Below are 26684 nucleotides of genomic sequence, written 5' to 3'. Positions count from 1 at the left end.
GAGTCCAGTTCCTTGATCATGTAATCAACAACGCTAGTCCGTATTAGGTTTAAATGGCGTCGCGCGTCTGAGCGGCGAGCGCGTCACTCTCGTGGTAGGAAGGTCCGGTAGCTTGAGAACTGCGTCCCGTGCAACTCTCGACTTCGACCGGCATTCACCCAACAATCAGCCAAGATGGGTATTAAGAGTGAGTGTGCACCATGAATTACAGTTCTGAATCCCTGCTGAACAAGTACCAGATCTCTACCAAGTCATCTCCGAAAATGCCCCCGATGCGATCAAGACGGGGGAGATCAAGAATCACTTCGGCCGCAAGGTCGCAATTGTGAGTCGAATTCCAAGAAAAAAAACTAGCCTATTTGACCCCCAAAATGACTGACTTCAGTGCGATTTAGGATGCGTACGTCTACAATTTGCGATGCGATAGTCCCACGAACCAGTCCCGCTAACCCAGCACAGATCCATGAGCATCTACAGTTTCCTAATCGCCGTGCGATCCGAAGGCCAGCAGCTCATGAGTGAGTCTGGCGAGACAACCTCGCACCTGATGGGCATGTTCTACCGAACCCTGCGTATGGTCGACAACGGCATCAAGCCCCTCTACGTCTTCGACGGCGCCCCACCCAAGCTCAAGTCCGGCGAACTGGCCAAGCGAGGCGCACGCAAGGCGGAAGCAGCTGAGGCACACGAGGAGGCCAAGGAGACCGGTACCGCTGAGGAAATCGAAAAGTTCTCGCGGCGGACGGTGCGGGTAACCCGCGAGCACAACGCCGAGTGCAAGAAGCTGCTGAAGTTGATGGGCATTCCCTACATCGATGCGCCCACTGAGGCCGAGGCACAGTGCGCCGTGCTGGCGCGCGCGGGCAAGGTCTACGCTGCTGCGTCGGAGGATATGGATACCTTGTGTTTCGAGGCACCGATTCTGCTGCGCCACTTGACGTTTAGTGAGCAACGGAAGGAGCCCATTCAAGAGATTCACCTAAGCAAGGCGATGGAAGGGCTTGACATGGACCGCAATCAGGTATGCTTTGAATGCGACCCCAATGACTGTCTCACGTGGAAACTCCTATCCAATTTGTGCTAACCACACCATGAATTCGACTACTCCAGTTCATTGACCTCTGCATCCTCCTCGGCTGCGACTATCTCGAGCCCATCCCCAAGGTGGGCCCGAGCACCGCTCTCGCCCTGATCCGCGAACACGGCAGCCTCGAAAAGGTAACCGAGTTCATGAACAATGACCCAAAGAAGAAATACGTGATCCCCGAAGACTGGCCATACCAGGACGCACGCGAGCTGTTCGCCAACCCGGACGTGCGCGACGCGAACGACCCAGCCTGCGACTTCAAGTGGGAGGCACCGGACGTAGAGGCTCTAGTAGAATTCCTAGTGACAGACAAGGGCTTCAACGAGGACCGCGTGCGTAACGGTGCCGCACGCTTGACCAAGAATCTCAAGAGTGCGCAGCAGTCCCGGTTGGAGGGTTTCTTCAAGCCGGTCGCACGCACGGAGGCGGAGAAGGCTAATCTCAAGCGGAAACATGACGAGAAGCTGCAAGAGCAGAAGAAGCGCAAGAAGGACGAGGCCAAAGCTAAGAAGGAGGCTAAGGCTAAGCCCCGTGGTGCGAATTAGATTCTCGGTCCTCGGTTGATGATTTGCGACATGGGGGCTGCGACGCGGGAGCCCTTTCAGAGATGTCTCAACAGCGTCTCCCTTTGTCCAACCGGATAAAAAAATTTTGTGTATGTTTTCGATCTTCCTACGAGCTAGGCGTTGGAGTTTACCGGTTTGTGTTTTCCCTCTATGGTGGTTCTTTTTCTGATGATCTTGGTCCGGGGGTGGACACTGGGCAGCGAGTGATTCCGTCCGGCCACTCCGATCACCCTGATCCATGGCATGGAGTCTAGCATCTCATACCAGCGAAAAATGAAATATTTTTCAGATAAACAGGTAGTTCTTGCAATTTTCCATCTACCTGCAAATACCACATATGTCTATTCATGGTTGCGCTTGTAGGATCAGAAGATCATGTCTGTGACGTGGTACAAAAGACACCTACTCTTTAGACTGATCCTTACCCCCACAGGCCCATATATTGTACAAAAATGATGAGATACATAATAAATGGTCATTTCTTGTTTGAATTACATGGTTTTAATTGCATACAACCTTGGTGGTCGTCGTAAGGGTGGAGTTCAATGTGGTGCAGTTGTATAGATCGAGCCGGGCTAAGCGAGATAGACCCGAGGATGGGTCGAGAACATAGCACCAGCGATCTCAACAACAAATGTTGTAAATGATTAAAAGACCATAAATTTGTATTTTCATCATTCATGGGAAACTTATGATCTATTTTCAAATGATAAAATATCATTGTGTGGTGTAGGATCAGTTGTTCATCCGTCGAGTCCCTTGATTCGATGCGGGCGAGCAGCCAGATCGGGCATCGTGATCTCCCCCTCACTGCGTGCTTACGGGTTGATTTCCAGCCTTGATTCGGGTCAGAACATGGGAGAAAGTGTTCAGCGATCTTTATTCAGATGTAAATGTTCAATATTGTATAGTAAGTGTAGTTTGGGGTGTTTGGCCCGTAGATCGTAGAGCTGGTGGTTGGGTTGATTCAAGACCGACGCCAGATCAACTGGTGGCCCGGGGCACGTAGTGGATGCGTGAGCAGTTACAGCGATCAGTGGAGAATAACGGTGATTACACATTAATCTTTGATTCTATTGGTCTAAAATTATTGATCTAGTGAATTTAAGGGGAGGAGCATGCCGACTCGTAGTGATGCCTGGTTGTCCGTCGAGATATATATCGGGTTACCCCTTCGTGATGTCCCCCATTTGCCACACGGTCTTGCAAAGCGTATAGCTCCGCTTACATAGATAGAGGGTGGTATAGAGAATATAATATCATAATTCAATAATTATTGCTTATAGATAGCCTAACTAGCATCATCAAGCCTAAAAATCCCCCGTAATCGTGATCACGTTGGCAATAGAGGTAGATGGAGATCACGGGGTAAGTAGAGCAAGCGGTCAGCAAGAAGGCAGCAGTTAGGGTTAGAGCAGGTCACAGCATCCTCCGACAACCACGATATCAGACAAAATCTCCGGGAGTCGCCCATATCCCCAATCAGCTCTCCCAGTACTACCCGTCCAAGTCACGACATCATCGAGTCACAGCGGCGTACCATGGACCAAGTGGCCCAGGCTTTTTTTTCCCAGTTGGCGGGGGTGCCAACGCATGTGCCTCGTGACGGCTGCAGGTCCTCGAGGCACACGCAAGGAGGAAGCTTCAACATCGGACGCAGCTGAGAAGTATATCATGACTGTGGAAACTCTAGAATATACATATGCTATAGTAATACTATATAGTTATTTAAAGCGTGATTATTGGTGTGCCACTCTTAATATTGACCCGATAAACCGAATCATGACCGTTGGGTACCTACAGTATCTAGGCATGGATTCGGGAGCAACAACGAATGGTGACTACCTTACTCCTAGTGGATAACTGTTCCCGGTTGTCCTTCTTTTTAGGTTCACACAGGAGGAAGATTCCATTGCCTTGCCCCCAGTATTGCGTGTAGACGGAAAGGAGTTCCACGGGCAGGTCGTTCCCCTCCGGTTCCAGTGGAATGTGTCCATGCCATATTAAGCTCTAGGGGGAGAAATAAAAGCAGAAGACAAACGGCCCCTTGGCGATCATGGGGGAATAAGGCGATCTACGTGCTTATAGGAGAGAAATATATAGAGTTGGTCCATCGTGCTGCAAAGTACGGTAGATTGAGTTGGCAGATAGAGTGCGCGATTTCTGGTCATTTTGGGAGAGACTAGGACCTATTTCACAGAGGGTGGAGAAGGCACATTTGTACGGTGAAGAAAATGCAGACAATAGACTGCAGACTCGATCGTCGTTAAAGGCGCGAGAATGGAGTGTCCCCCTCGTCTCTTTGCCTCTGCCATCTGGGGGGAATGCGCGCCAACCATTTCGCAAGGCGAGAATCGCCAGTAACAGGATAGTCAAGAAACCAGAGCACGAGCTGGGTACAGGTTCAATAACCCTTTTAAAAAAGAAGAGTAAAGCAGTAGCTAGCAGAGCAATCAAAACAAGCAGTATGATAAGAGTATAAAATATCAGAACGCGAAGGGAAAACGACCCGTGCGAAGGCGCCCGGGGGTGGGTGATCTTGTGTCAACACCAGCCGCCTATAAATCGCGGATGCCCCGCTGCTCTTCCCACCCTTCCGCTTGCTGCTTCTTCTTCCTCTTTTCCTTTCTCCCACCACACCACCCACTTTTCAATTTTCATTCGTCTAGGTCTTGCTGCCTATACATCCTTCCATCTCTCCAATCTACATTACACACAACACCTTCCCCCATCTTCAACCATGCCTCCCAAGAAAGCAACCAGCGTGACCAAGAAGGCCGCCGCCCCGGCTCACGCTTCCTACCGTGGTATGTTTCTTCTGATCCTGCACGCGTCCCAAATCGCGTAGAAATAAATTGCACATCGCTTGTGTCGCGAACGTCTGCTGATTCCATTCATATAGATATGATCAAGGATGCTATTGTCAACGTGAGTAGATCACCGCCGCCGCCCGGCTTGTTGTGATCTCGGGTCGCGCGCCCGACCGTGACACGTCCGGTCCAAGGCTTGCATCCAGCCACCACATCCATAGGGATGGCTTTTATTTATTTTTTTACCTTGCTAACTGGCCTTTCTGTCAATAGCTGAAAGAGCGCAATGGTTCCAGGTATGTGTTTGCTGTTGTGCGCAACATCTCGTCGGCGCGCTTCTCTGGTCGCCCACCCGGAGCTTGGACTAGCGCGTGATGATTTGATTTTTCTTGAGGACCATGTACTGACTCAACTGCCCCCCATTATAGCCGCCAGGCCATTAAGAAGTATGTGTCGGCGAACAACAAGATCAACGTCGCGTCTCAGGCCACCTTCGATGCCCAGTTCAACAAGGCCATCAAGGCTGGTGTTGAGAAGGGCGAGTTCACCCAGCCCAAGGGTAAGTTGTCAATTGATCCTGGCTGATTCCCTGCGCGCATTACTTGGCATCAGATCATTCTCATCCCATGTGAATGTCTTTGTTTTTGTAATAGTGCGCGGGAGTTTGCTCGTCCTTAAATGTTATGATCGTTTGCTGACGCGTCCTATCATAGGTCCCTCTGGTCCCGTGAAGCTGGCTAAGAAGGAGCCTGCCCCCAAGCCCGCCGCTAAGCCTGCTGCTAAGAAGGCCACCACTGCCAAGGTAAGTAATCTCAAACTCGCTGGCGCATATCATCGTCGCCCCATTACTCACAACCTGAATAGAAGCCTGCCGCCAAGGCCACTGCCACCAAGAAGACTACTTCTGCTCCCAAGAAGACTGCCACCAAGGCTGCCGCTACCCCCAAGGCCTCTGCGGCCAAGAAGGCCACCACCACCAAGAAGACCACCGCTGCTAAGCCCAAGGCCAACTCTGGTAAGGCCCGCAAGACCACGACCGCTGCCGTATGTTAGCCCTATTGCCCTGTTCGAACTCACCACCAACCGTGACGTCGACTTGTCCCCCTTCACCCTTCCAATTACTAACATTCCATGCTCCAGGCTCCGGCGATCGTTGAGCAGCCCAAGGTCATTGGCAAGACCAAGTCTGGCCGAGTCACCAAGACCACAGCGGCTCCCAAGCCCGCCACCAAGAAGCGTGCCACCCCCAAGAAATAGAGGATCAACATCGCGTCTTGTTTTCTTGACTCGATGTAGTCCTCCCATTTTCTCACGTGCGCTTTTGTCTTTTCGGGAGGGCGATTTGATTCCCTATGGTGTTTTTCTTCTCTTCCGCTGTAATTTCTTTCCCTGCCATTTTTCGACAATCCTCGAATATTGGTGGCTCGACTCTACCTCTGGCTCTGACTATGAATAGCCTTGATGGTTTTGATGGTCTTTCTTTTGTTCTTCCCCCTTTTTACTCTCGTGCTTGTTTTTTTTTTTCTGGGAATATCTTTGTTATGATGGGCTTTGTCTTTTGTTTAACTCCAAAGTCGAAGGGATGGCGTCTTGCGGTGGGTTGTGCTCAATGGGGAAATCGTTTTTTGGTTCCAATGTTCTCTTTTTTTTGTTTTCTCTTGTTTTCTCCTTTGCTCTCTGTCGAATCTGAGTGTTTCGATTCACGTCCGTTCGGATTCTGTGGGAGACTGGTTGAATTGGAATCTCTTTTGATCCCTGCTTCGTGGCTGTTGCTTTTGTAGGTGATGTTGATACACGTGATGGATGGATTATGAGGGTTCTGAATCGGTAGTGTGATACTGGTTCTTGGGGTGTGTGGGTAGTTGGATGAAATTATTCCGTAGTTAAACTCTATGAATCAAGAACATTCGTTTTAAAGTACAGTGCCTGTATTCTACACTTTTTGGAAATTGATGGTGGGATTTTGATGATTGTTAGTAGACTCGATACCGATGACCTACTCCTGATCTAGATTTTGAGTCTAGATTAGAGTACCCATTACAATACAGTACCGCCAAGGTGAAGTTGAATCACCTGACTCCCCCCGACACCTGGGCTAATCACCGCTAGAGCTTGGCGGGTTTCAACTCGCGCTGTGATAAGCAGCCCGCCCTACATATGTGGCATTGAGAATGTGCTGACTGCTGTGCATGTACTCCCTTATCTGTACAGCTGTTGTTGGAGGGTGGGAGGTTTTATTGGTGGGGTTCCCCGTTGCTGATACTGTTAGACGTATTGGATGACTGAGGTTCTGGTAGGTGTAATTTAGCTTGCTGGATAGCGTAGTACGGATATAGGAGTTGGGAATTAAGGTAAAGGTTAGTTATATTGCTGGTCGGTGGATTAGGTACTAAGAAGCCTGTTGGCTTTGCAGTTTGAAGGAGTGGATGCTGTAAGGGTGGATAGATCTACCGACAGGGTGTGATCGTGTGTCTCTATTCGATGATTGTATATGGTTATTTTTCATCCTCTTTCTTGTAGGTTTATTCATCTATTCATCCTCAACTCCCTGATTACATCGTGACTACTATCGTGTATACGGATATTAATGTGGAGCAGGGGAAGTTATTTTTGGAATAAAAGTGCATAAATTGAGGATAGTCAGGGGCGGATCTTCTACTCGGGAGGCTACTACATACATAGTACTCCGTGGAGTCCGAGGATATTATTCTAGAAGCCGGATGAAACTACTATCGGAGATTATTCTTAGTCTGAGTAGCTAAAGTAGTCTAATCCTAAAACATATAGAGGTTGTCAGGTGAACAAGCAGACTTCGAACTAGAACTATTTCGGGCCGAGTCTGGTAGTGCACGTGATGGCGATGCAATTAAAGGCTGTCGGAGTAATTTTGACCAAGATGGGGCTTTTAAGAACCGATTTCTATTTGCTTTTGCTGTATTTCTTCCTATAGTAATTATGAAATGGGAAATTGTCGTGACTGCTAGCCAGAATGAACCCAATCAATGTCTGCCTAATTCTCCAATCCTCCCATAGCGGAGGATTTTTCAAAAACCGTCCTAAAGATGATGATCGGTACTAAATTTCAATAGTTCAAAAACCTCATTTCGCAATCCTCCTCCTGTCGAATCTCGGCGCGAGGAAATAAAATCTGCTGCGCCACACTTTGGGTCAGGTACGGTTAGTTTCCTTATGCTATCCACATCCAAGGTGGACACGATCCCTCTCCCGGATCTGGGATAGACATTGGCGCAGCACATCGTGAGTCAACTCCAGAGGACTAAGTAGCCCTATGGTTTGCATGTGTGGCCCTTCTCCAGTTAGAAATGGAGTATGGTATAGTACGTCACCGAGAAAACCTCCTTGCAGATGTTTGGAGGGGTACATCCAATTGCCTCGACTTGTGCCCCCGAAAGAGCCCCCAAACAAGCGCTTGCTGAGTTGTCGGGGCCCGTGGGTGGATTTCATTTGCACAATGTAATGTGCATAAGTAGGGCGAGTCGGCGATAGGAAATCCGTGCATTGGGTACGGAGGCCTTACTCTGTATTTGGGATCTTCATTTTGGCTCGGTCGCATTTGGATCCGGAGATAGAATTTAAGAGAAACCTGATTTAGGGTGCTATGGAGTGTAAGTAAGTATTCCATAGATAAGAAACTATTTCGCATACTTGGGATGGCTTTCGGAGGTTATCGAACCAAACCTAATATAGTCAGCCACCTTGTAGGCTTGTACCAGTCTTCGTCAAATAACGTGCTTAGCCAGTATGAAATACGGAGTATACACAGTCTGACTAGTTGATGCAACAGCCAAGCTGAACAGTGGAGCACGGAGCCCGTGGTGGTAAATAGCGAGGGTAAAAGAATCGTATGGAGACTCCGTACGAGAGGTGCAACGTAATTACGGATCCCCTGGGCCCCGGTTCTTTTCTCTCTCCCCGACAACCCTCAATCCTCAATCCTCCTCCAAGCCACCCGACTTCCCAACTTCAGCCCCCCTCCTCCTCATCGCCAACAACAACTCTTTCCCATCAGAAAACGTCTCTTCTACACTGCGGCAATTTCATACTTGTGCTGTCTTCGCTCTCCCGAAAAGCTCGAGCCTCTCCGTGAACCCGATCATGTTTATCCGTTGAAAACCCTCCATCTTGCCACGCCTTGGCCTGGCCGCCATCTCCGGTTTAAGATCAACTCTGACTCCGACACGAGCTGTCCACCTTCTCCTCCTCCCTCTGCTCTTTCCTCTCGTTCTGATCCGCTGGCTCGCGGTCCGGTTCGCAACTTTTTTGGCCCCTCCACCAATAAGGGCCATTGCCGTCACTTCGGGTTGCCGGCCCACGCAGAGCTCACGTCACCCCCGTGTCCTTAACAATTCTCTCCACGCTCTTGCACCTCCGGCATAAAGAACAATCATGCCGTCTTTCTCGAGCGAATCTTACCAGACGGCTACGGCAACCACCACGACAACCCATGCTCCCCGCTCGTTCGATTCTACGCATCGCAAGTCGCACGACAAAAGCTCCGTCGGAAACACTTTCCTGTGGACCAACTGGCCCAACGGCGACGCCAACCACGACGCTCACCCGAATGACCGCCCGGTGATCACCAACCTCAAGAACGGTAGCGCATATTCCCTGAATGGCACTCGGTCCAGCATCGGCTCCTATACGCGCGACCTGCCGCACTCCAAGGACGGCAGCATGCACTCGCTGGGCAATGGCTCGGTCAGGGATCCCCGAGACTCTGGCAGGCCATCGGCCATGTTAGATCGGAAATCATCAGACGCTGGGCCTGGCGCCGGCTCCACGATAGCGCCGGCTTCAAACCAACAGGTCAATGGCGGCACTACGACCTGGAGCCACCGGTCCGCCCAGGGGAAGACGATGGTCAATGGTGACTCTCACCGCCCCTCTGCAGATGAACCCCCAGTCTCAGATCGGGCTACCAGCCCATCGACCTCGCTACTGCAGATTCCCAATCCTGATGACACCGGTCGTCACTCCCCAGACCCGGATCGATTGAGCCCGGGACCCAAACCCAGCCCTCACCGATACTCTTCCCCTCCCGCCCCCTCATCTCCAGACACTACCATTATGCCAGAATCACAACAATCAAGTATGCGGCATCGACACTCGCTACAAGTTCCAAGGGTCCCCAGCGGTCGGCGAAACAGCCGGGATCAAGGCGAAGATACTGCATACGCCAGCGGCCGACTCTCCCCCACCTCGGCTGGACCACGCCGCACATCATTCAGCCTGATTCGACGGACAACAAGAACACAGTCAGAACCCATGGATGAGGCGGTACCGGATGAGGAAGCGGCACGTTGGGCGGAAGCCATCAAACAAAAACGAGCATCACGGCGACGACGCGAGGACGATGACGATGAACGCGTGATCGTCGGTACCAAAGTCGACCAGAATCACGTCAACTATGTCACCGCATACAACATGTTGACGGGTATTCGGTTTACAGTCTCTCGGATCAATGCAAAGATGGACCGGGAACTGACCCCCGCAGACTTTGAAGCTAAACACAAGTTCTCCTTTGATATGTATGGTCACACCCAACCCCGAAATCTTGTGATATTCTCCCGCAATGTTCATGACTGACCACTGATAGAACCGGCAACGAATTGATCCCCTCCGCAAAATACGACTTCAAATTCAAGGACTATGCGCCCTGGGTGTTCCGTCACTTGCGCGCCAAGTTCAACCTCGATCCCGCCGACTACCTGATGTCTCTGACTAGCAAGTACATTCTGTCTGAACTGGGCTCGCCTGGAAAGAGTGGCAGTTTCTTCTACTTCTCGCGCGACTACAAGTACATCATCAAGACTATCCACCATTCTGAGCATAAGCTTCTAAGGAAGATCTTGCCACTATACTACAAGCACGTGCAAGATAACCCCAACACCTTGATCTCGCAGTTCTACGGTCTGCACCGAGTGAAGATGGCGTATGGCCGCAAGATCCACTTCGTCGTTATGAACAACCTGTTCCCGCCGCACCGCGATATCCACCAGACGTTCGACCTGAAAGGCTCGACGATTGGCCGTGATTTGCAGGAGTCTGATCTGGAGCGGAACCCACGGGCGACTATGAAGGATTTGAACTGGGTGCGGAGGGATCGTCATCTGCAGTGTGGACCTGAGAAGCGATTCGACTTTATCGAGCAACTGACCAAGGATGTGGAGCTGCTCAAGAAGCTCAAGATCATGGATTATTCACTACTTGTTGGCATCCACGACGTGGAGCGCGGCAACGAAGAGAAACTCCGTGACAAGACGCTTCAAGTCTTCCAGCCCGGTGGTGATCGTGAAGAAGAGGCCAAGGGTAATATGCTGATGCGGACGCCGTCAAAACTCGAGAACGAACGCAAGGCCCGTGAGTTGCGCATGCTGATCAAGCGTGAGCGACCAGTGCCATTGGACAAAGCAGCCGCGAAGATGCCTGAGGAGGTTCTTGACTCTCGGAAGCAGAATCTGAAATTCTACTCTGACGACGGCGGGTTCCGCGCCACTCACGAGGACGGCACCTTTAGTGACGAGATCTACTACCTCGGTATCATTGACTGTCTCACGCACTACGGTATGGTCAAGAAGATCGAGAACTTCTTCAAGGGTCTTTCCCACGATCGAACTCAAATCTCTCCGATTCCGCCGGAGAGCTATGGAGATCGATTTGTGAACTTTGTCAAGGGCATCACCATGTCCAAGGAGGAGGCTGAGCGACGACGTGAGTCGCAGGCTTCAGGTGCGGTTTTGAATGAGAAACGCCAATCCCGGTCTTCCTCTGTGGAGCGCACCATGCAGGCAGCCGAGAAGGAGGCGGCGAAGGATGTGTCGGTTACCCACCCTCGCACTTTGGCCACCATGTGGGATCCTGCAGATGCAGCCGGTCCAGTCCCATCCTCTACCCTACCCATCGTCGAAGAAGCCGGCGAAGCTAGCAGCGTTGGTGGTCACAGCTCACACAGCCGACAGGGCCGGCGATTGTCTGATAAGGATCTTCCTCCCGTGCCAACCGACGAGCGTCCACCCAACTCTACCAAGGGCAAGGAAATTGACCGGAGTGAAGATTACCTCGCGAACAAGCGCCAGCGATAATCCTCCTCTGCCCTCCGAGCTCTGTGTCTTGTCTAGTGCAATGTCAGCGATCCAGTTCTCGCAAGCGATGCATTCCATGTCTTTCCGTCTCCCATCTTGTTTTTTGTTTCCCATTCAGCGAGATATCCCAATGTTGCTCGATAGACCTGTTGTGTTTTCCCTCCTATTCCCGTCTCTAAATCTGTCTCTCCATGGCTGCATGAGTCTTGTACGGGTCGCTATTTCCCTCCCTACCCTTGTTATCTGCTTGTCCATGCTGTGCTCTGCCCTGCCCTCTCGATTGATCTACTTGCAACCAGTGTGTTTCCCTTCAAAACCGCTGATGTTCACGAGTGACGTGTATATTTCCTGTTGTTGAGCGTCTCTCATCTCCGTCTGTCTATCCCCTGTTATCCATCTCATGCGGTCTTTTGCGTCGAGTGGAATGCAGCGAGTACGAAACAGAATACAAGATGACCTTGTTTTCTTGTTCCCTGTACCTCGTTTCTCGTTTCACTACCGCGATCTCCTTGACCCGGGCACCCGCATTATCACTATGTCTCTTGCTCGACTCCAAGATTCACCCTGTATCACCAACGAATCCCCCCAAACCCTCCACTGTCATTGTCATGGAATGTCCGACCAACCCGGCATATCCATCAACCACGTTCTCTCTATATATCACATGCCGACAGTCGCTGTCACGTCTTTCCTATCTCACTTTTCCTACCGTCTTGTCCTGTCCTGTGTTTTGCATTTCCAATCGAGCAATTTCAAAGTCTCAACATCCGTCTTTCTCTCCAGCCAGCCAGCCCCTTCGAGGCAAAACCCGCTCCATCGCGGCCCTTCTTTTTTTCTTTCTCCTTTTTTTACCCTCTATCTAGTGGTCTTCCACATACAAACCCCTTTCCTTTCCCTTTTCTCTTTTTTTTCTACCCTTCCATTCTGGCGGGTTTCTTCTTTTTCTTTTCTCGTATTATTCTTTTTGCTTGGACTCATCTCCGTGTGAAACAATTACTCCATACCCTGTACCAATTCACTATACCACTTTTTTGTTCATGCCTCTTGACTCCGTCTTCACTTAGCTTGTTCTTATTCCTGGTCATATGTACGTGTTAAGCGGACCGCTTAAGCTGGAACCTGTCCGGCTTTTAAGTTGCTGGTATCCTCGTTAGAGAATCGTGTTATGCTCTGTGTTAGATATCGGAGACAGATCGGATCGGGTTAGTATGATGCTAGATTTCCCTAAAACCATAAAAAACCATAACCTCTACCTAACGTGTCCGATAGAAATAGTAGTGTTTACGCTTCATCCATGCAGTCCAATCGAAATAATTTACCACATAAAGAGACCATGTTTGATTATGTATCTCCATTCCCTAAATTCTCATATTTTGAAAACCATCCTAGAAAAAAAAGTAGAGGTAGAACGGGGAAAAAGAAAACGCCAGTCGCTCCCTCCGCCCCAGAAAAATTAAATCAGAAAAAGGTATCTCATAGTTCACCGTAGTCGAACCGAGAAAGTACCGAGAACCCCATTTGGAAAGAAGCGAAGAAAGAGGGGGCGAAAACTATGTGAAAAGATAACCCAAACCTGGTCTGCCTATTGTGAACGCCTGGACTTCTCGAGAATGGAAATGGAGATGATCCGCACGCAACCACCCGCAAACAATGTTGACCAGCAAAACGAAGATAAGGAAAGGTGAGTGAATCTGAGAGGAACGGGGGAAAAGCAAGTAACAACATTGTTTGAATCTCGGTGGCTGTTGTCGTGGTTGGCAGCAACGCACTCACTCAGACCGGCCCTGGGTGACCTTGGCGGCCTGGATGGCAGACATCTTCTGCAGCCAGCCCTGGGTAGGCTGGGGCTTCTTGACGGTGCGGAGGTCATCGGTTGCGAATCCAGAGATACGCATGTTGTAGTTGCGCTCCAGAACGAGTTGGATGTCGCGGAGCTCGAGGGTCGAAGAGGGACGCAGCTTGGCGAGGCGGCAGGCTTGAGTGACCACGTCGTCGACAAAGTCATCGGCCATTTGGAGCATGAACTGTGGATGGAGGTTAGTCTTTGTTTTGGGTTGGGCTTACTCTCGCCTCAGACTTGGTTGAGCGTCGTTTCTTACCTCTTCGGCATCAGGGGACAGCATTTCGCCCTCACCACCACCGGTGACCTGACGAACGAGGATGTCGAGCATCTTCTTGCTCAGGACGTGCTGTCCTTCACCTTCCAGCACGTATCCTGGGTGCTTCTGGATGGCCGGCTGGCCCATCACACCCATCTGGTTGTGGCTGGGGCCACCAGAGAAGGTAGGGCGAGAGCCAGGCATGGGGACCGGTTCCGGGGTAGAGACGTTCAGATTCTTGGGGATGTTCATGTTGATGTTGCGGTTGGGAGTGTCTGTTGGACGATTGGCAAGGTAGCCTGGAGGGTGAGCCTGCTGGTTGTTTGCGGCCTGATTCAATTGCTGGTTTTGCTGCTGACCTTGGTTGGTGTTGTAGTTGGCAGCTTGCTGCATCGCCGCTTGTTGTGAGAGAGGCCGAGGGGGCCCTTGGTTCATAGGTTGTGGTGGTCCAGTCGGGGTGGGTGTTGATCCGTCCGCGTTGGGTGTTTGGCTAAAGTTGACTTGCGCGCCAGGCGTTCCTTGTTGGGATGGTGGCTGAGGTCGCTGGACTGGAGGTTGCACATTGGAAGGTGCCGGGGTCGCGCCTGCTGAGGATACGGCAGGCACTTGTCCTGGCTGCGAGGTCGACGGCGACATTGCTTGTCCAGCCTGGTTACGAGCCGCATTGACAGCCGAGTTAATGGTATGGGCTGCTGGAGTTGGAGCCTGGCCTGGCATAGCATTTGGCGCAACACCGGCCTGGTTTGGAGGTGCGGCTTGGGGCGCCGGTACATTCGCTGCTCCCCCTGTGGAAACCACAGGTTGTTGTGTTGAAGGTGCGCCGGTCATCTGTCCTTGACTCATTGGTTGACCAGGCTGAGCCTGTGCCTTGAAGCTTTCCTGCTGCTCCTTGAACTTGGTCAAGAATTCGCTACCTTCCCGGAAAAGCTTCTCGGCCGCAAGCTGTCGGTTTTTGAACTCTTGCATTTCATCCTGTGTCATATTGCCTTGGCCCTGTCGCTGCGCAAACTGCTGGCGTAAGTCTGCAATTCGAGCCCGCCCGACCTCCTGTTTCTGCAGGGCGATACCATATCGAAGCCGAGCCTCGGGGATCCAGTTTTGGAGCTGTTCTTGGGTCACGTTCGGAGGGAGGTAGAAGTTCAGTGCGCTAACTTTTGCTTGGATCTGGGGAAGTAGCTGGGTAAGGTTTTGCGGGTTGTTCGACTGGGTACGCTGAACGGGCTGGCCTTGCTGAGGCTGGCCCTGTTGCGCGGCGGCGGCAGCGGCTTGTTGATGCTGGATCGCTTGTTGTCGGTTCTGCTGGAACATCCGCATGCCCTTCATCAAATTCTGTGATAGCTGCGACAGCTTCACATGCGCAGTCTGGTATTCATGGCTCTGTGGATCGCGGGTGTTGAGGGCCTCCCACAGGTTGCGCACGAGCTGCGTGTGCTGGGCCTTCTGCTGGTCATTCAGGTGCGGGAGTTTCTGTACTTGATCGGTTCGAATCAGGTTGGAGTGCTGCTGTGGTTGCACCATCGGCTGCTGCGGCGGTTGCTGGCCTGGCTGGCCCTGAGCACCTTCCATATTGGCGGCACAGAGTTGGGTGTGGGAGTCGGCGCGAGGGCAGGCGCGATGGATCGCGGAAGGAAGGGACTGGTACGGTTCGATCCGAGTTTTCGTCCGAGTCGAAAGTAGAAAATCTGGTAAATCTCCCTTCCTTACCACACAGAGGGGTCGAACGAAGCCTGGATGACTGGGACTGATGGCAGGGTGGAATTTGGTCTGGAGAGATGAGGTTGGGAGGTCAGTCTTGGCATCCGCCCGGGCGACTCATCATCGCGCTTTGCGACAGTCGGTACCTCTGTTGGCTACACAGTATTGTGTGGCTAGACCCAAGTTATCTAATGCATAGTGATTATGCAAGCCCGTGTCTTTTACAGTAAATCAGTTCACACTTTTGATGCAAAACATTTTGGTCCATTTTCCACTATGACCAAGAGCTATACAGAATTGCCATACTCCGAGGCTGTGGCACAGAACCTAGCGGAACGACGAAAGACGGTGCGTGAACTAGCCTAGCATTCTGAGAAAGAACTACTTGTCTTACTTGTCGATACAAAAGCTGTATATTTGGTAGGCACTGCACCAAGTCGCGTATGTACTACTATGTGGGAATATTCACGGGAGTAGCTTGGATACTTGTTGACCTAATTAATCCATGCCCATCAGATATCAGTCTTACGGAGAGCTTGTTTCGAGTAAAGAATATATTTTGATTAGAGGATATATCGATTACACTCCTCATAGTCAATAAAGCCAGGCAAAATTGCCTTATTCACAGGCTATTCGAGGCCATCGTAGGACCCATCCGAAAGGGAGCCTATTAGTAGGCACACTTCTGAACAACTGGACACCCAATCCCCGAAACCAGTGCACATCATGTTCCAAAAGCGAGTCTATAGAGCCTGAATGGTCATAGACAGAGGTGCTTCTTCAGAAAGCCATGACCCTGCACGGGGGTTCAGTCATCCCTCGTGGCCGTCATCGAAGCAAGCCTGTAAGCACAGACAGTATTGCACAGTCCATACTGTCGAGGAGATGGGGAATCATGGGGAGGGGCTGAGAGCCTTTTCAGGAAAGCCGACGACACGATCGGTAAGCATCCTCTGGGATGCCACCCAGATGACCTGTGCCCATTTCATCCCCTGGGCCGAGGGTTCAGAGGACAGCCGATGAATCAAAGACCTTTCCGGCCTTTTTAATAGAGAGCATAATCATGGTTCCTTTCAGCCCATGAGTCCTCCAAGATCGCGGTCCATGCCAGTGACTCGCGCCTCCAGCACACGTTTCCTCCGCTCCAGTTCTCTGATCTCAGCCAGTTCACGTTCAATGTCCTCATCGGTAACATGGGGAGTGTCTAGTTGTGGAGCAGGCATGGAAGCATAGTCATCCTCATTGTCTCCGTATGAGTGGCGCATCTGCTCCAGCTCGGCGGTATTGGCAGCAACACGGTCTTCTAGTCGCGCAATCGACTCGGCAATAATCTCATGGCGGTACCGCAAGCTAGCGATCTTCTCCTGTGCACCTTCAACAGGACTATCAATCGGTTAGTGGGGGCCGTGAAGGTGGTATGGCAGACTTACTAGACATTGCATAGAATCTCTGCTCCCCGGAGCAAGACTTCAATGTTGACTTCTCCTCGTGGTCCCCTGGAGGATGTGCCTGCAGACCGCTTGATTTCTTCCATCATATCAGAGCCCAAAACTCGAGCAACGGCTGACTGGTTGCGGTTGTTCCGGGCGGAGTAGATACGGCTAGCCATCGATTCGGTCTCGGACTCCGCAGGGAATGTTGTCCCGCGCCGGGTGGCACGTCGTTGTGCGCCTTGAGCCTTCGCTGAAGGATCAACCTGGAAAAGTGCTCTTTCATGGACCTCAGTATCGCGAATCAAGGCGGTGATATCGTGCGAGCCTAATAGCGCGTTCGTGAAGATGCGGGGCGGAGGGAATCTGGGTGTAGATGTTTTGTGAGCCAACGGACGAATATATACCGGGGAATTGGGTAGGGAACAGACGGTAGGTCAGCGATAGCACTTGATGAAAGAGCGATTTGCTCCAGGTGAGAGTTGAGTAGTGGCATGGCTGTGGTGTTGTAGTTGTAATCTCCAGGACGCAATAGTAGGTCCCGCAGTGTTGTTTTGGCCCTGTTTATCAAGCTAAGTTTCTGCCTCAGGCGCCAAGTCGACTTATCTGGTAGCCCCTTCTAACTTGCACACTCCTATATGGCGAGTTTTATGATAAGTTCAGAATCTCGACTAAACTTCAAAGCATCTTATTAGTTATACTTTGAAAGAGAGTTCACTACTTAGATCAGAAGATATCTGAAAAGACTTCCGAAAGATACTTGTGCTTATGTCGGGCTTAGCAATACAGAGCTTCTTCAAGGAGGTAGGGGCGAGGTTGAGGCGGTTATCCTTTTCAATTAGCGGCCATGGCAGAATGAACCCATTTTTGCTGGTACAGTGGAGCTTTGGAGCCTGGACTAAAATGATCAGCCATTACTGGCATTGTCTGAGGTATGTCGGAAGTTCGATTGTATATTCCTAGTCTACGGTAATCCCGTTTGCTTCACGTGTTAGGTAAGCTTCCCCTGACTAAGCATTGCTGTCTTGCGCCCGTCCTCGTCTCTTGACATCACATCACCCATCCACTTCATCAATCACTCGCCCTGCCTGTTTTACCCCATCATTTCCTTCTTCCTAGGCAGTTCGGTCCGTCGAAACTTGCCCTTTTGCTTTTCATCATCGCTGCGTGCTCTAGATCACTCCTCTTCCCTCCCCCTACTTCTCGAAGCTTCGGTGCTTGCTCAGCTGAGCTCTTAACAGCTTGAGAAAGATGCCTGCCGAGAGGCGTTCTCTACGATCAAACAACAAGTCCGATACCTCTTCATCTGCTAACGGTGAAAAGGCTAGCTCGAACTCCCAGAGCTCGAGTGCTAAAGACAAAGCCGCGCCCACGACCCGTGCCGCCGCCAGCAAGGCCAAGTCGGCCCCGGCAAAGAAAGGCGCCGCCAAGGGCGCATCCAACAACGGAATGGGGGAGGATGATCAGTCTCACGTGAATGGATCAAAGTCGGCAGAGAATGGCGTGAATGGTTCCGAGGATGTTGAGATGGGCGAGGATACGGCAGGTGCGCCTACATCCTCCTTCAACTCGAGAAAGGGACGGAATGGTGACGAGAAGATGACTGTTGTAGTGCCTCCGACCAAGGGTTCCAGATCATCCGGCAAGCCCGGTCAGGATAAGGAGGAGGATGTGACGATGGAGGGCGCGGAGGACGACGATGCGGAGAAGGCCGAGCCTGAGGTCGACCCAACGACCAAGGCAATCCAAGGTTGGTTTGACCCGTTGCTGCTGTTCAAATTCGGGGGAGATGTGCATCTCTTTGAAGTATACACTTGCTGATTGCGAATACTCTGTCTTTTCGTTCTCATCACAGACATCAAGACCAACTTCACTCTGCTCGAGCGAGCCGTCGCCCACTTCGATCCCCGGTTTACCCTTCGCGTCCTGCGGTCGATATCGTCGATGCGGAAATACATCACCCCCGAGGTCCTCGCCGATGTGATTGTGGACACATACCCTGCTTCCAGCTCAGCGGCTTCATTCCTGCTCGGTGCCCTTAACCAGCCCGATGCCTTCGAGAATGCCCCTTCGAGCTCAAAGATGGAGGTGGACTCGGAGAAGGCCAAGGCTGCCCCCAAGGAGATTCTACCCGAGGTGGACACATACTTGGCCATCTTGGTGCAGATCTACCTGTTCGACCAGCGACTGATTCAGAAGGGTGCCAAGTTCTCGACTGAGTTGATCGAGCGTCTACGCTCCGTCAACCGCCGGACACTGGATTCACTCGCAGCTCGTGTGTACTTTTATTACTCTCTCTTCTTCGAGCAGATTGCTCCACTTCCCCCCTCGCCTGCAGCTACCGTGACTACCATCCGACAGCCATTGCTGGCTGCACTGCGGACCGCTGTCCTTCGAAAGGATGTGGATACGCAGGCCACTGTCATGACCCTGCTCCTCCGCAACTACCTTTCTACCTCCCACATCACCCAAGCTGATCTTTTGATCTCGCACAACCGTTTCCCCGCTGCCGCCTCGAACAACCAGATTGCCCGATACCTCTACTATCTCGGCCGGATCCGTGCCATTCAATTGCAGTACACCGAGGCTCATAGCCATTTGATTGGTGCCACCCGCAAGTCTCCTACCAGCAATGTCGCTCGTGGATTCTACCAGGCCTCTCATAAGCTCCTTGTAGTGGTTGAGCTGCTCATGGGCGATATTCCTGATCGTGCCATCTTCCGCCAACCGGCCCTGGAGAAGGCTATGCACCCATACTTCCTGCTCGCTCAGGCTGTCAGTGTCGGAGATCTGGATGGTTTCTTGAACATTGTCAACACCCACAGCTCGACCTTCCGCAAGGATGGTACCTACACTCTGATCCTTCGTCTGCGCCAGAACGTGATCAAGACTGGTATCCGCATGATGTCCTTGTCTTACTCTCGTATCTCCCTGCGGGATATCTGTCTCCGCCTGGGCCTGGATAGCGAAGAGTCTGCCGAGTACATTGTGGCAAAGGCCATCCGAGACGGTGTTATCGAGGCCACGTTGGATCACGAGCACGGTTACATGAAGAGCAAGGAGGTCGGTGACATTTATGCCACCCGGGAACCGGGTGAGGCTTTCCACGAGCGTATTCGCGCTTGTCTGGCTCTCCACGACGAGAGTGTCAAGGTATGTAACCGTTTCTCGACTCGAGTGTTGATCGTATTGGATGATTGCTAACCTCACCCTTCTTTTCTCCTCCATAGGCCATGCGATTCCCGATGAACCAGCACCGTCTGGAGCTGAAGAGTGCCCAGGAAGCTCGTGAGCGGGAGCGGGAGCTTGCCAAGGAGATCCAGGAAGGAGACATGGATGATGAGGATGCTGGCGGCGATTTCGATGCCATTTAAAGACGGGGTGTCCTTTGGTAATTGATACAGCATTTCGTTCCTCGTCGCGCTGGCCCCATGCATGGGCTGCTACCTTTTCGTAGTGGCCTTCCTTCAACTTATGTGTTAATCGTCGATCTCGCTCTTCTTATTCTGTTGAATGTGTACGAGGTGGGGGAAAATGCGGGACCGAGAGGGCCGGCGCGATCTTTTCCGTGTCTTTTATACTGGAATTATTTTTCTTTCATTCCCATGAAAACTTGTGTAGATTCTCGAGTTGCTGCTTTGGAAAACATGGATGGTAGATCCTCATGTAGGATTATGCTTGGTGCTACTTCTGCGCCTGGACTTATTGCTCTTCTGACTATAGCATTCACAAGTCTGTAGGGCAGGTCATGCGACGTTACGAGTAAACGGCCTATAGCAAGTAGGAAATACTCCACTCTGCAATGCGTGGAAGCCTCACATGGTTGCTTGATATGGAGATTAGAGAGGAATTATTGATAGTAGAAGTGTGTTGGCATGTGCTTATTATTAGTGGTGAATACTCAAGCTTCCAATTCTCCAAGCCTAATTCCCCCTTCGAGTCTCCTTCTAAGATGTCTGCATATCTACAAGTCCATGCCGGATGGCTTATCGCTGGGTTCGGGCGGAGCTGCAAGTCGGGGCTGCGCGTGGTCCGTGCTGTCCCGAGCTCGAAATCTTCCCGGCCGCAAGATTGTTTCTTGTAGACCTCAAGCCTACCTCGACCATTTTCCACCTCTATTCAGATCGGGAAAATTCTCTGACCTATCTATGTTCCATACTTGATACCGCTGAATTGACCTATTATAAGAGTCCTCCCCTGCTCTGAGCATGCGGGCTCGCACACTTTCGGCCGCCGGCCTGACCATCACGCGGACTTCCTCAACCTCCGTGTGCTCCCAATGCCTTCGCGATGACCTCCGTTTGACCCAGTCCTTCATCCAATCTCGCAAATACCGCCCTGGTCGCCGGCAAGATGCCTCTCCATTCGGTGCAGCAGCCACCGCGGCCCAGGCCATCTTCAAGGGCCTGCCGAAAGCACCTCCGGGCGTTTCGGTTGACCCGTTGCGAATCGTGGGCAAGGAATTGAAGTTCTTGAGTAATAATATTCGCCAATTATTGGGGTCGGGACACCCAGCGCTGGATAAGGTGGCCAAGTACTATACTCGCAGCGAGGGAAAACATATGCGGCCATTGCTGGTTTTGCTCATGTCCCAAGCCACGGCTCTCGACCCGCGCAAAGACCTGACCAGAACGCCAAACACAAAGCCCGTCGATATCTCTCTCAGCCCGCTCTCCATTCTCGAGGACGCAAACCCAGACACCGATCCCGTCGTACCCAAGCCCGGCGAGGTCCAGAACAGCTTCATTGGCGATGACAACATCCTGCCGAACCAGCGCCGGCTGGCGGAGATTACGGAACTTATTCATACCGCCTCTCTCCTTCATGACGACGTAATTGATAATGCGGAGACCCGTCGTGGCAGCGCCTCGGCGAATATTGAGTTTGGAAACAAGATGGCGGTGTTGGCTGGCGATTTCCTGCTGGGTCGGGCGTCTGTGGCACTGGCCCGGCTGCTAGACCCGCAAGTGATTGAGCTTATGGCAACTGTGATCAACAACCTGGTGCAGGGCGAGTTCATGCAGTTGAAGAACACTGCTAAGGACGAGGCCAAGCCCGTGTACACCAACAATACCGTGGAGTACTACCTGCAGAAGACCTATCTGAAGACTGCCAGTCTTATTAGCAAGTCCTGCCGCTCTGCTGCAGTTCTCGGTTGCAGTGCTCCCGAAGTCGTTGAGGCTGCTTACGCCTATGGTCGTAACCTCGGTCTTGCGTTCCAGTTGGTCGATGACATGTTGGATTATACTATTACGGCAGCTGAGTTGGGCAAGCCCGCTGGTGCCGATTTGGAGTTGGGTCTTGCTACTGCTCCGCTCTTGTTCGCGTGGAAGAGCAACCCTGAGCTTGGTCCTATGGTTGGCCGTAAGTTCAGCAGAGAGGGTGATGTTCAACGGGTAAGCAGTCCTTTCATGTTTGCATGATTCCCATTTTATTGGGCTGTTTGGTACTAACTCAATCATAGGCTCGTGAGCTTGTCTACCAAAGCAATGGCGTCGAGCAAACCCGTGCCCTGGCCCAAGACTACGCCGACAAGGCCGTGGCCGCCATCAGTGACTTCCCCGACAGCGATGCTAAGGCTGGACTGATCGAGATGGCCGAGAAGACCATGAAGCGACGGAAGTAACGAGGAAGATCTCTCTTGTACTATTTTGTAAACATATCTTTGCTTTTTTTTTCGACCTGTTGAACGCCCCCTTTGTTCTGGCTACTTTCGACTTTGAAAGTTCCACGTGTATACCTACAATTTTTTTAGATGCGCAGCTTTAGACCTTGATAGCAATGACTGGGTGGATCTCAATTTCCAGAATACTCTACGAATCTCATACTCTTGCATGAGCAGTGGCTGCAAGTCTCCGACGATCAAAGTGTTTTCTGCAGGGCTGGCGTTCCTGACAGCTGGTCGGATCCTGCGGGGCAGGGCGGGTACTCTTACGTTATGATTACTCAGTACACTGTATTTACAGTGAAACCGCATATTCTTGGGTCACAAATACACAGAATACCAATACCAAACTGTATTCTAATGATCACCAGACCCTCCAACACCTCCGTCATCCCGGCGTGCTTGGGAAGCTGCAACTCCACTTCTTAACTGCTCTCCTCAGCCCGCGCGATCTGTCCAGCGCCTCCTTCAACGCACTCGTTTTTGGTTTTTCTACAAGAGCCGGTCTCTCATTGTCTCTCACAAGCTTGTTCTCTCTTATCGGGACATAGGTATCCCTTGAATTATGGAGCTATTGGGTCTCCCGCTTTGATCGATTATTCCCAATCGACTGGTTCCCGATGGGTTCGCTCGGCAGCTTCCTCGTTGTATACGTCTTCGGGGGCCTCACATTCATCCCCCTGGTCCTTTCGCTGATTATTCTCTACGCCTATCTGACCCTTCCAAACGCGCCTTCTCCGGATCAACCGTACGAACGAGCTCCCGATGGGCTCCGTCAGCCTACCGACGATGAGCATAGCTTGAAGTCTGGTACTGACCAGCTAGCTGAGAAGTTCCACCGCACCCATGATTCCGAAGTCGCTACTGGATACTTTGCTGTCTGTCGTGAATATGTCCCTGGTGGAGTAAATGGGAAGCCCCCGGAGAGGACGACGCCTGCGGGGGAGGTTGTTGCCGCCGAAAGTCCCAGCGTCTATCAGGCTATGTACCGGAGTTTGTTCGACAGGAAGCAGGCGCCTAGTATCGAGCCCGCGAAATCGAATGGGAAGAATATCAAACGTGCGCGGAATGTGTTCTATATTGTCCTTCGGTGAGCATTCCTTAGAGGGCTGTGATCTTGTAGTCTAGTTGAATGGATGTACTGACGATGGTTGGCGCTGTTACAAGACATGGACATTTAATGCTTTACGACGATGCAAACCAAGTCGAAGTTCGCTATGTCATCTCGCTCGCTCATCACGACGTTACCATTCACAGCGGAGAAGGGGATATACCAGAAGGCGAGCTGTGGATCAAGCGGAATGCCATCTGTCTCTCGCGGCGACTGGATTCGCTAGGAGACCTGGGAGGTCCGACACCACCGTTCTTTTTGTTTTCAGAGAACCTGTCGGAGAAGGAGGATTTCTATCTTGCAATGCTTCGCAATCAGTCTAAGCTTTGGGATTCGGCGGACCGGCCGCCAAAGCGTCAGGAGTTTGAGACGAAGCATATTGTCTCGTTGGTTCAACGCCTGCATTCCTCGGAGGAACAATTGCAGACAAGGTGGATCAATGCTTTCTTTGGTCGTCTGTTCCTTGCCTTGTATCGAACACCGGAGCTGGAGGAGTTTGTGCGAAGCAAGATTGCCAAGAAGATCTCGCGCGTGAACAAGCCGAACTTTATCAGCAAGGTTGGCCTGCAGAGGATAGATATGGGCGAAGGCGCACCATTCCTCACGAACCCCCGGTTGAAGGACTTGACTGTCGACGGCAATTGCTGCATCGAGGCAGACGTTCAATACTCGGGAAATTTCCGGGTGGAGATCTCGGCCACCGTGCGTATCGATCTGGGCCAGCGGTTCAAAGCGAGAGAGGTCGATATCGTGCTGGCCGTGGTATTGAAGAAGCTGGAGGGCCATCTGCTGATCCGGTTCAAGCCTTCTCCTAGCAATCGATTCTGGATGTCCTTTGAGACCATGCCTAAGATTGAGATGGACGTGCAGCCTATCGTCAGCTCGAAGCAGATTACCTTCAGCCCTATTCTGCGCACTATCGAGAGTAAGATCCGAGAAGTGGTAGCCGAAAGCATCGTTTTGCCGTTCTGGGATGACGTCCCATTCATGGATACCCATGGTCAGGCCTTCCGTGGAGGTATCTGGGAGCGAGAGACCCCCGAACCCGAACCCCAGATGGATATCCCTGATCAATCGGGTGACGCGCCGGCGCCGCCAACGAGCCTTCGTGGAGAAATGTCACTCGAAGCTCTCAAGTCGAAAGACGACCGAACAATGAGCATGCCTATTCTTCCCGAGTCGAGTCCCGCCAAAACCAAAGTTAAATCTCGCAAGGGCTTGAAGCCATCGGTTTCAGACTTGCCAAATGTTTCAGTCGCTGCTGCTAGCGGCGTCGAGAGATCCGAAAGCATGCCACTACCCCGTGCCATTCGATCACAGACCTTCTCCCACGCTGCCGATCCAGTGGTCACGACAGATAATGCCAATCAAGTGGTGACAGAGCCCAAGGGTGAAGAGAAGAACAGTGCCACCAGCGCCATGATTGAAATCTCAAAACGCTCGCCGCCTGCTTCCCCGAACCGGACACCAAGTAACTCTCCACCTACTGGAGGCATTATGATGCCGGAGAATGCCATCCATAGCCGAGGATCCTCCATTGCAGATTCCATCGATGGCCTCAGCATCTACAGCGACCATGTCATTCAAAGTCCCTCGTCTGCTCGTTTTGACAATAACTCCTTGTCTGGACCGCGGAACTCTCGAGGAAGCTCGACCACTTCCCTTGGTAACGATAAGCCTCGGCGGCGTAGCACCATCGAGACTTTGACCAAATCGCTGACGCCGAACATGCAATCTGATGAGAAGCCCCTTGGGAACATGACTATTGGATCAGCAACTGCGGCTGCGAAGAAATGGAGTTGGAGTGTGTTTGGCAAAGGTGACTTGAATTCCGAGGAGCCATCCCGGACTCCATCCCGGACTCCAACAGCGCCTCTCAACGAGCCCATCGGCCGTGGCCATCCCCATCCTCCCCCCGGAGCACCTCTACCACGGCCAGACAAGTACGCTCTAAAGCGGAATTCGGGGACTTTGCCCAAACGCAAGCCTGTGGGAGTACCATCAGTTTTACCCGAAAAGACCAGCACAAACGAGACTCGACCTGTCCCCGCTCCACCTCTACCTCGCAGGAAATCCAGCACGAATGGTCCTCGGCCCGTCCCTCCTCCACCTTTGCCTCGCAGGAAACCCATTCCCCAGCAAATCCACACCGATAATGTGACCGACGACCTACTAGTTGTTCAAGCGCCACATGACTCTGCACCAGACAGTCCAGCTACTGGGGAGCTGGAATTGGACGAGACTTCGACAGCCCCGTCTATTCTGGAGAGCGAGACGTCTTCCAAGGCGGACACCTCGGAAGCGGAACTGAAATGGAACGATGAAGATGGACAAGATGTCGAGTCTTTACCATCTTCATGAGAGCTGTTCGCTCGGTCCAGTCCTGGTCTTGGGTCCCCATGTCAACCCATGAATCCGGGTCTGCTTAGTCTGACAGTGCGACCTGATACAAACTCTGGGAAAGGTAAATGGGCATTGGATCTCCGATAAGGCTTCCTGGATCGCTGGTAAAGATCGCAGCAGAGTACTGCAGAACCCATTGTCTGTTGCTATCCACACTGCGGGGAAAGATCGTCTCATTGTATGTCGTCAAGGCGCCGTGCTTCAGTCTTTGCGACTTGGCCTATGCGTATATTCGAATTAGTATAGAAATCAACCAGATACCGGGGGGTACTGAGACCGCTAGACCAACAATGCACCATGAGCAATGCTTCGAGTTGTAAGTGTCATCTATTGCTTCAACGTAGTCACTATCGTAAGCTAGAAGACTGGATTAGCAAGTGCGGGATTTTCTCGTCTTCGCCATTTTAAAGCCAACTAGATGTACTGCACGAGTCATAAACATTGTGAATAACAGATCTTCGTCTGCTCTGGACAGTGGCAAGGCATTTCTGACTATTGTACCAGTTCAAGTCTAGTCTTCGCTATCGGGGCGAGAATGAACGCCCGGAGATCAAGTATGCCTAGCCTAGTACGCAACGATGGCTTGAAGCAATTACAAGACTTGATCTATACCCACAGAATTCGGGTTCCCTAAGACTTGTAGTATCCAACTATTTATAGTGCTAGATGTATTTCCACTCTTCCCCTCATAGGACTTGTCTTCTGCAACAAAAAA

The 26684-nt window shown here is 51.7% G+C and overlaps 8 protein-coding genes across 8 annotated transcripts; 6 read left to right on the top strand and 2 right to left on the bottom strand.

The window, feature by feature from the left end:
* Nucleotides 1-174: 174 nt before the first annotated feature.
* fen1 (multifunctional nuclease RAD27) lies at nt 175-1632 on the top strand (the record flags this gene model as incomplete). The annotated part of the gene is made up of 5 exons (XM_056698107.1): nt 175-187; nt 240-325; nt 396-400; nt 460-1021; nt 1111-1632. 5 exons carry the CDS (start codon nt 175-177, stop codon nt 1630-1632), a joined length of 1188 nt encoding a protein of 395 aa, XP_056556632.1.
* A 2761-nt stretch (nt 1633-4393) lies between these two features.
* N7496_005177 (histone H1/H5 family protein) lies at nt 4394-5720 on the top strand (the record flags this gene model as incomplete). Its single annotated transcript, XM_056698106.1, has 7 exons — nt 4394-4460; nt 4556-4581; nt 4737-4759; nt 4892-5022; nt 5177-5265; nt 5328-5507; nt 5604-5720. The coding sequence occupies 7 exons, from the start codon at nt 4394-4396 to the stop codon at nt 5718-5720; spliced, it is 633 nt and encodes a 210-aa protein (XP_056556631.1).
* A 3150-nt stretch (nt 5721-8870) lies between these two features.
* N7496_005176 (1-phosphatidylinositol-4-phosphate 5-kinase) lies at nt 8871-11566 on the top strand (the record flags this gene model as incomplete). Its single annotated transcript, XM_056698105.1, has 2 exons — nt 8871-10012; nt 10081-11566. 2 exons carry the CDS (start codon nt 8871-8873, stop codon nt 11564-11566), a joined length of 2628 nt encoding a protein of 875 aa, XP_056556630.1.
* A 1769-nt stretch (nt 11567-13335) lies between these two features.
* N7496_005175 (putative transcription initiation factor TFIID subunit 12) lies at nt 13336-15231 on the bottom strand (the record flags this gene model as incomplete). Its single annotated transcript, XM_056698104.1, has 2 exons — nt 13336-13590; nt 13666-15231. The coding sequence occupies 2 exons, from the start codon at nt 15229-15231 to the stop codon at nt 13336-13338; spliced, it is 1821 nt and encodes a 606-aa protein (XP_056556629.1).
* Nucleotides 15232-16433: 1202 nt separating this feature from the next.
* On the bottom strand, nt 16434-17286 carry N7496_005174 (uncharacterized protein; the record flags this gene model as incomplete). Its single annotated transcript, XM_056698103.1, has 3 exons — nt 16434-16743; nt 16791-17156; nt 17198-17286. The coding sequence occupies 3 exons, from the start codon at nt 17284-17286 to the stop codon at nt 16434-16436; spliced, it is 765 nt and encodes a 254-aa protein (XP_056556628.1).
* Nucleotides 17287-18041: 755 nt separating this feature from the next.
* Nucleotides 18042-20164, top strand: N7496_005173 (proteasome regulatory particle lid subunit RPN3; the record flags this gene model as incomplete). The annotated part of the gene is made up of 3 exons (XM_056698102.1): nt 18042-18540; nt 18646-19943; nt 20021-20164. The coding sequence occupies 3 exons, from the start codon at nt 18042-18044 to the stop codon at nt 20162-20164; spliced, it is 1941 nt and encodes a 646-aa protein (XP_056556627.1).
* An 834-nt stretch (nt 20165-20998) lies between these two features.
* Nucleotides 20999-22416, top strand: N7496_005172 (trans-hexaprenyltranstransferase; the record flags this gene model as incomplete). The annotated part of the gene is made up of 2 exons (XM_056698101.1): nt 20999-22186; nt 22255-22416. 2 exons carry the CDS (start codon nt 20999-21001, stop codon nt 22414-22416), a joined length of 1350 nt encoding a protein of 449 aa, XP_056556626.1.
* A 659-nt stretch (nt 22417-23075) lies between these two features.
* N7496_005171 (SMP domain-containing protein) lies at nt 23076-25927 on the top strand (the record flags this gene model as incomplete). Its single annotated transcript, XM_056698100.1, has 2 exons — nt 23076-23545; nt 23623-25927. 2 exons carry the CDS (start codon nt 23076-23078, stop codon nt 25925-25927), a joined length of 2775 nt encoding a protein of 924 aa, XP_056556625.1.
* Nucleotides 25928-26684: the final 757 nt, after the last annotated feature.

This window comes from Penicillium cataractarum (genome assembly GCF_028827025.1).
Source record: "Penicillium cataractarum strain IBT 29864 chromosome Unknown utg000004l, whole genome shotgun sequence".
In the NCBI taxonomy this organism is placed as follows: domain Eukaryota; kingdom Fungi; phylum Ascomycota; class Eurotiomycetes; order Eurotiales; family Aspergillaceae; genus Penicillium; species Penicillium cataractarum.
Note: the sequence above shows the minus strand (reverse complement) of the source record. Positions and strands in the feature narration are given on the sequence as shown.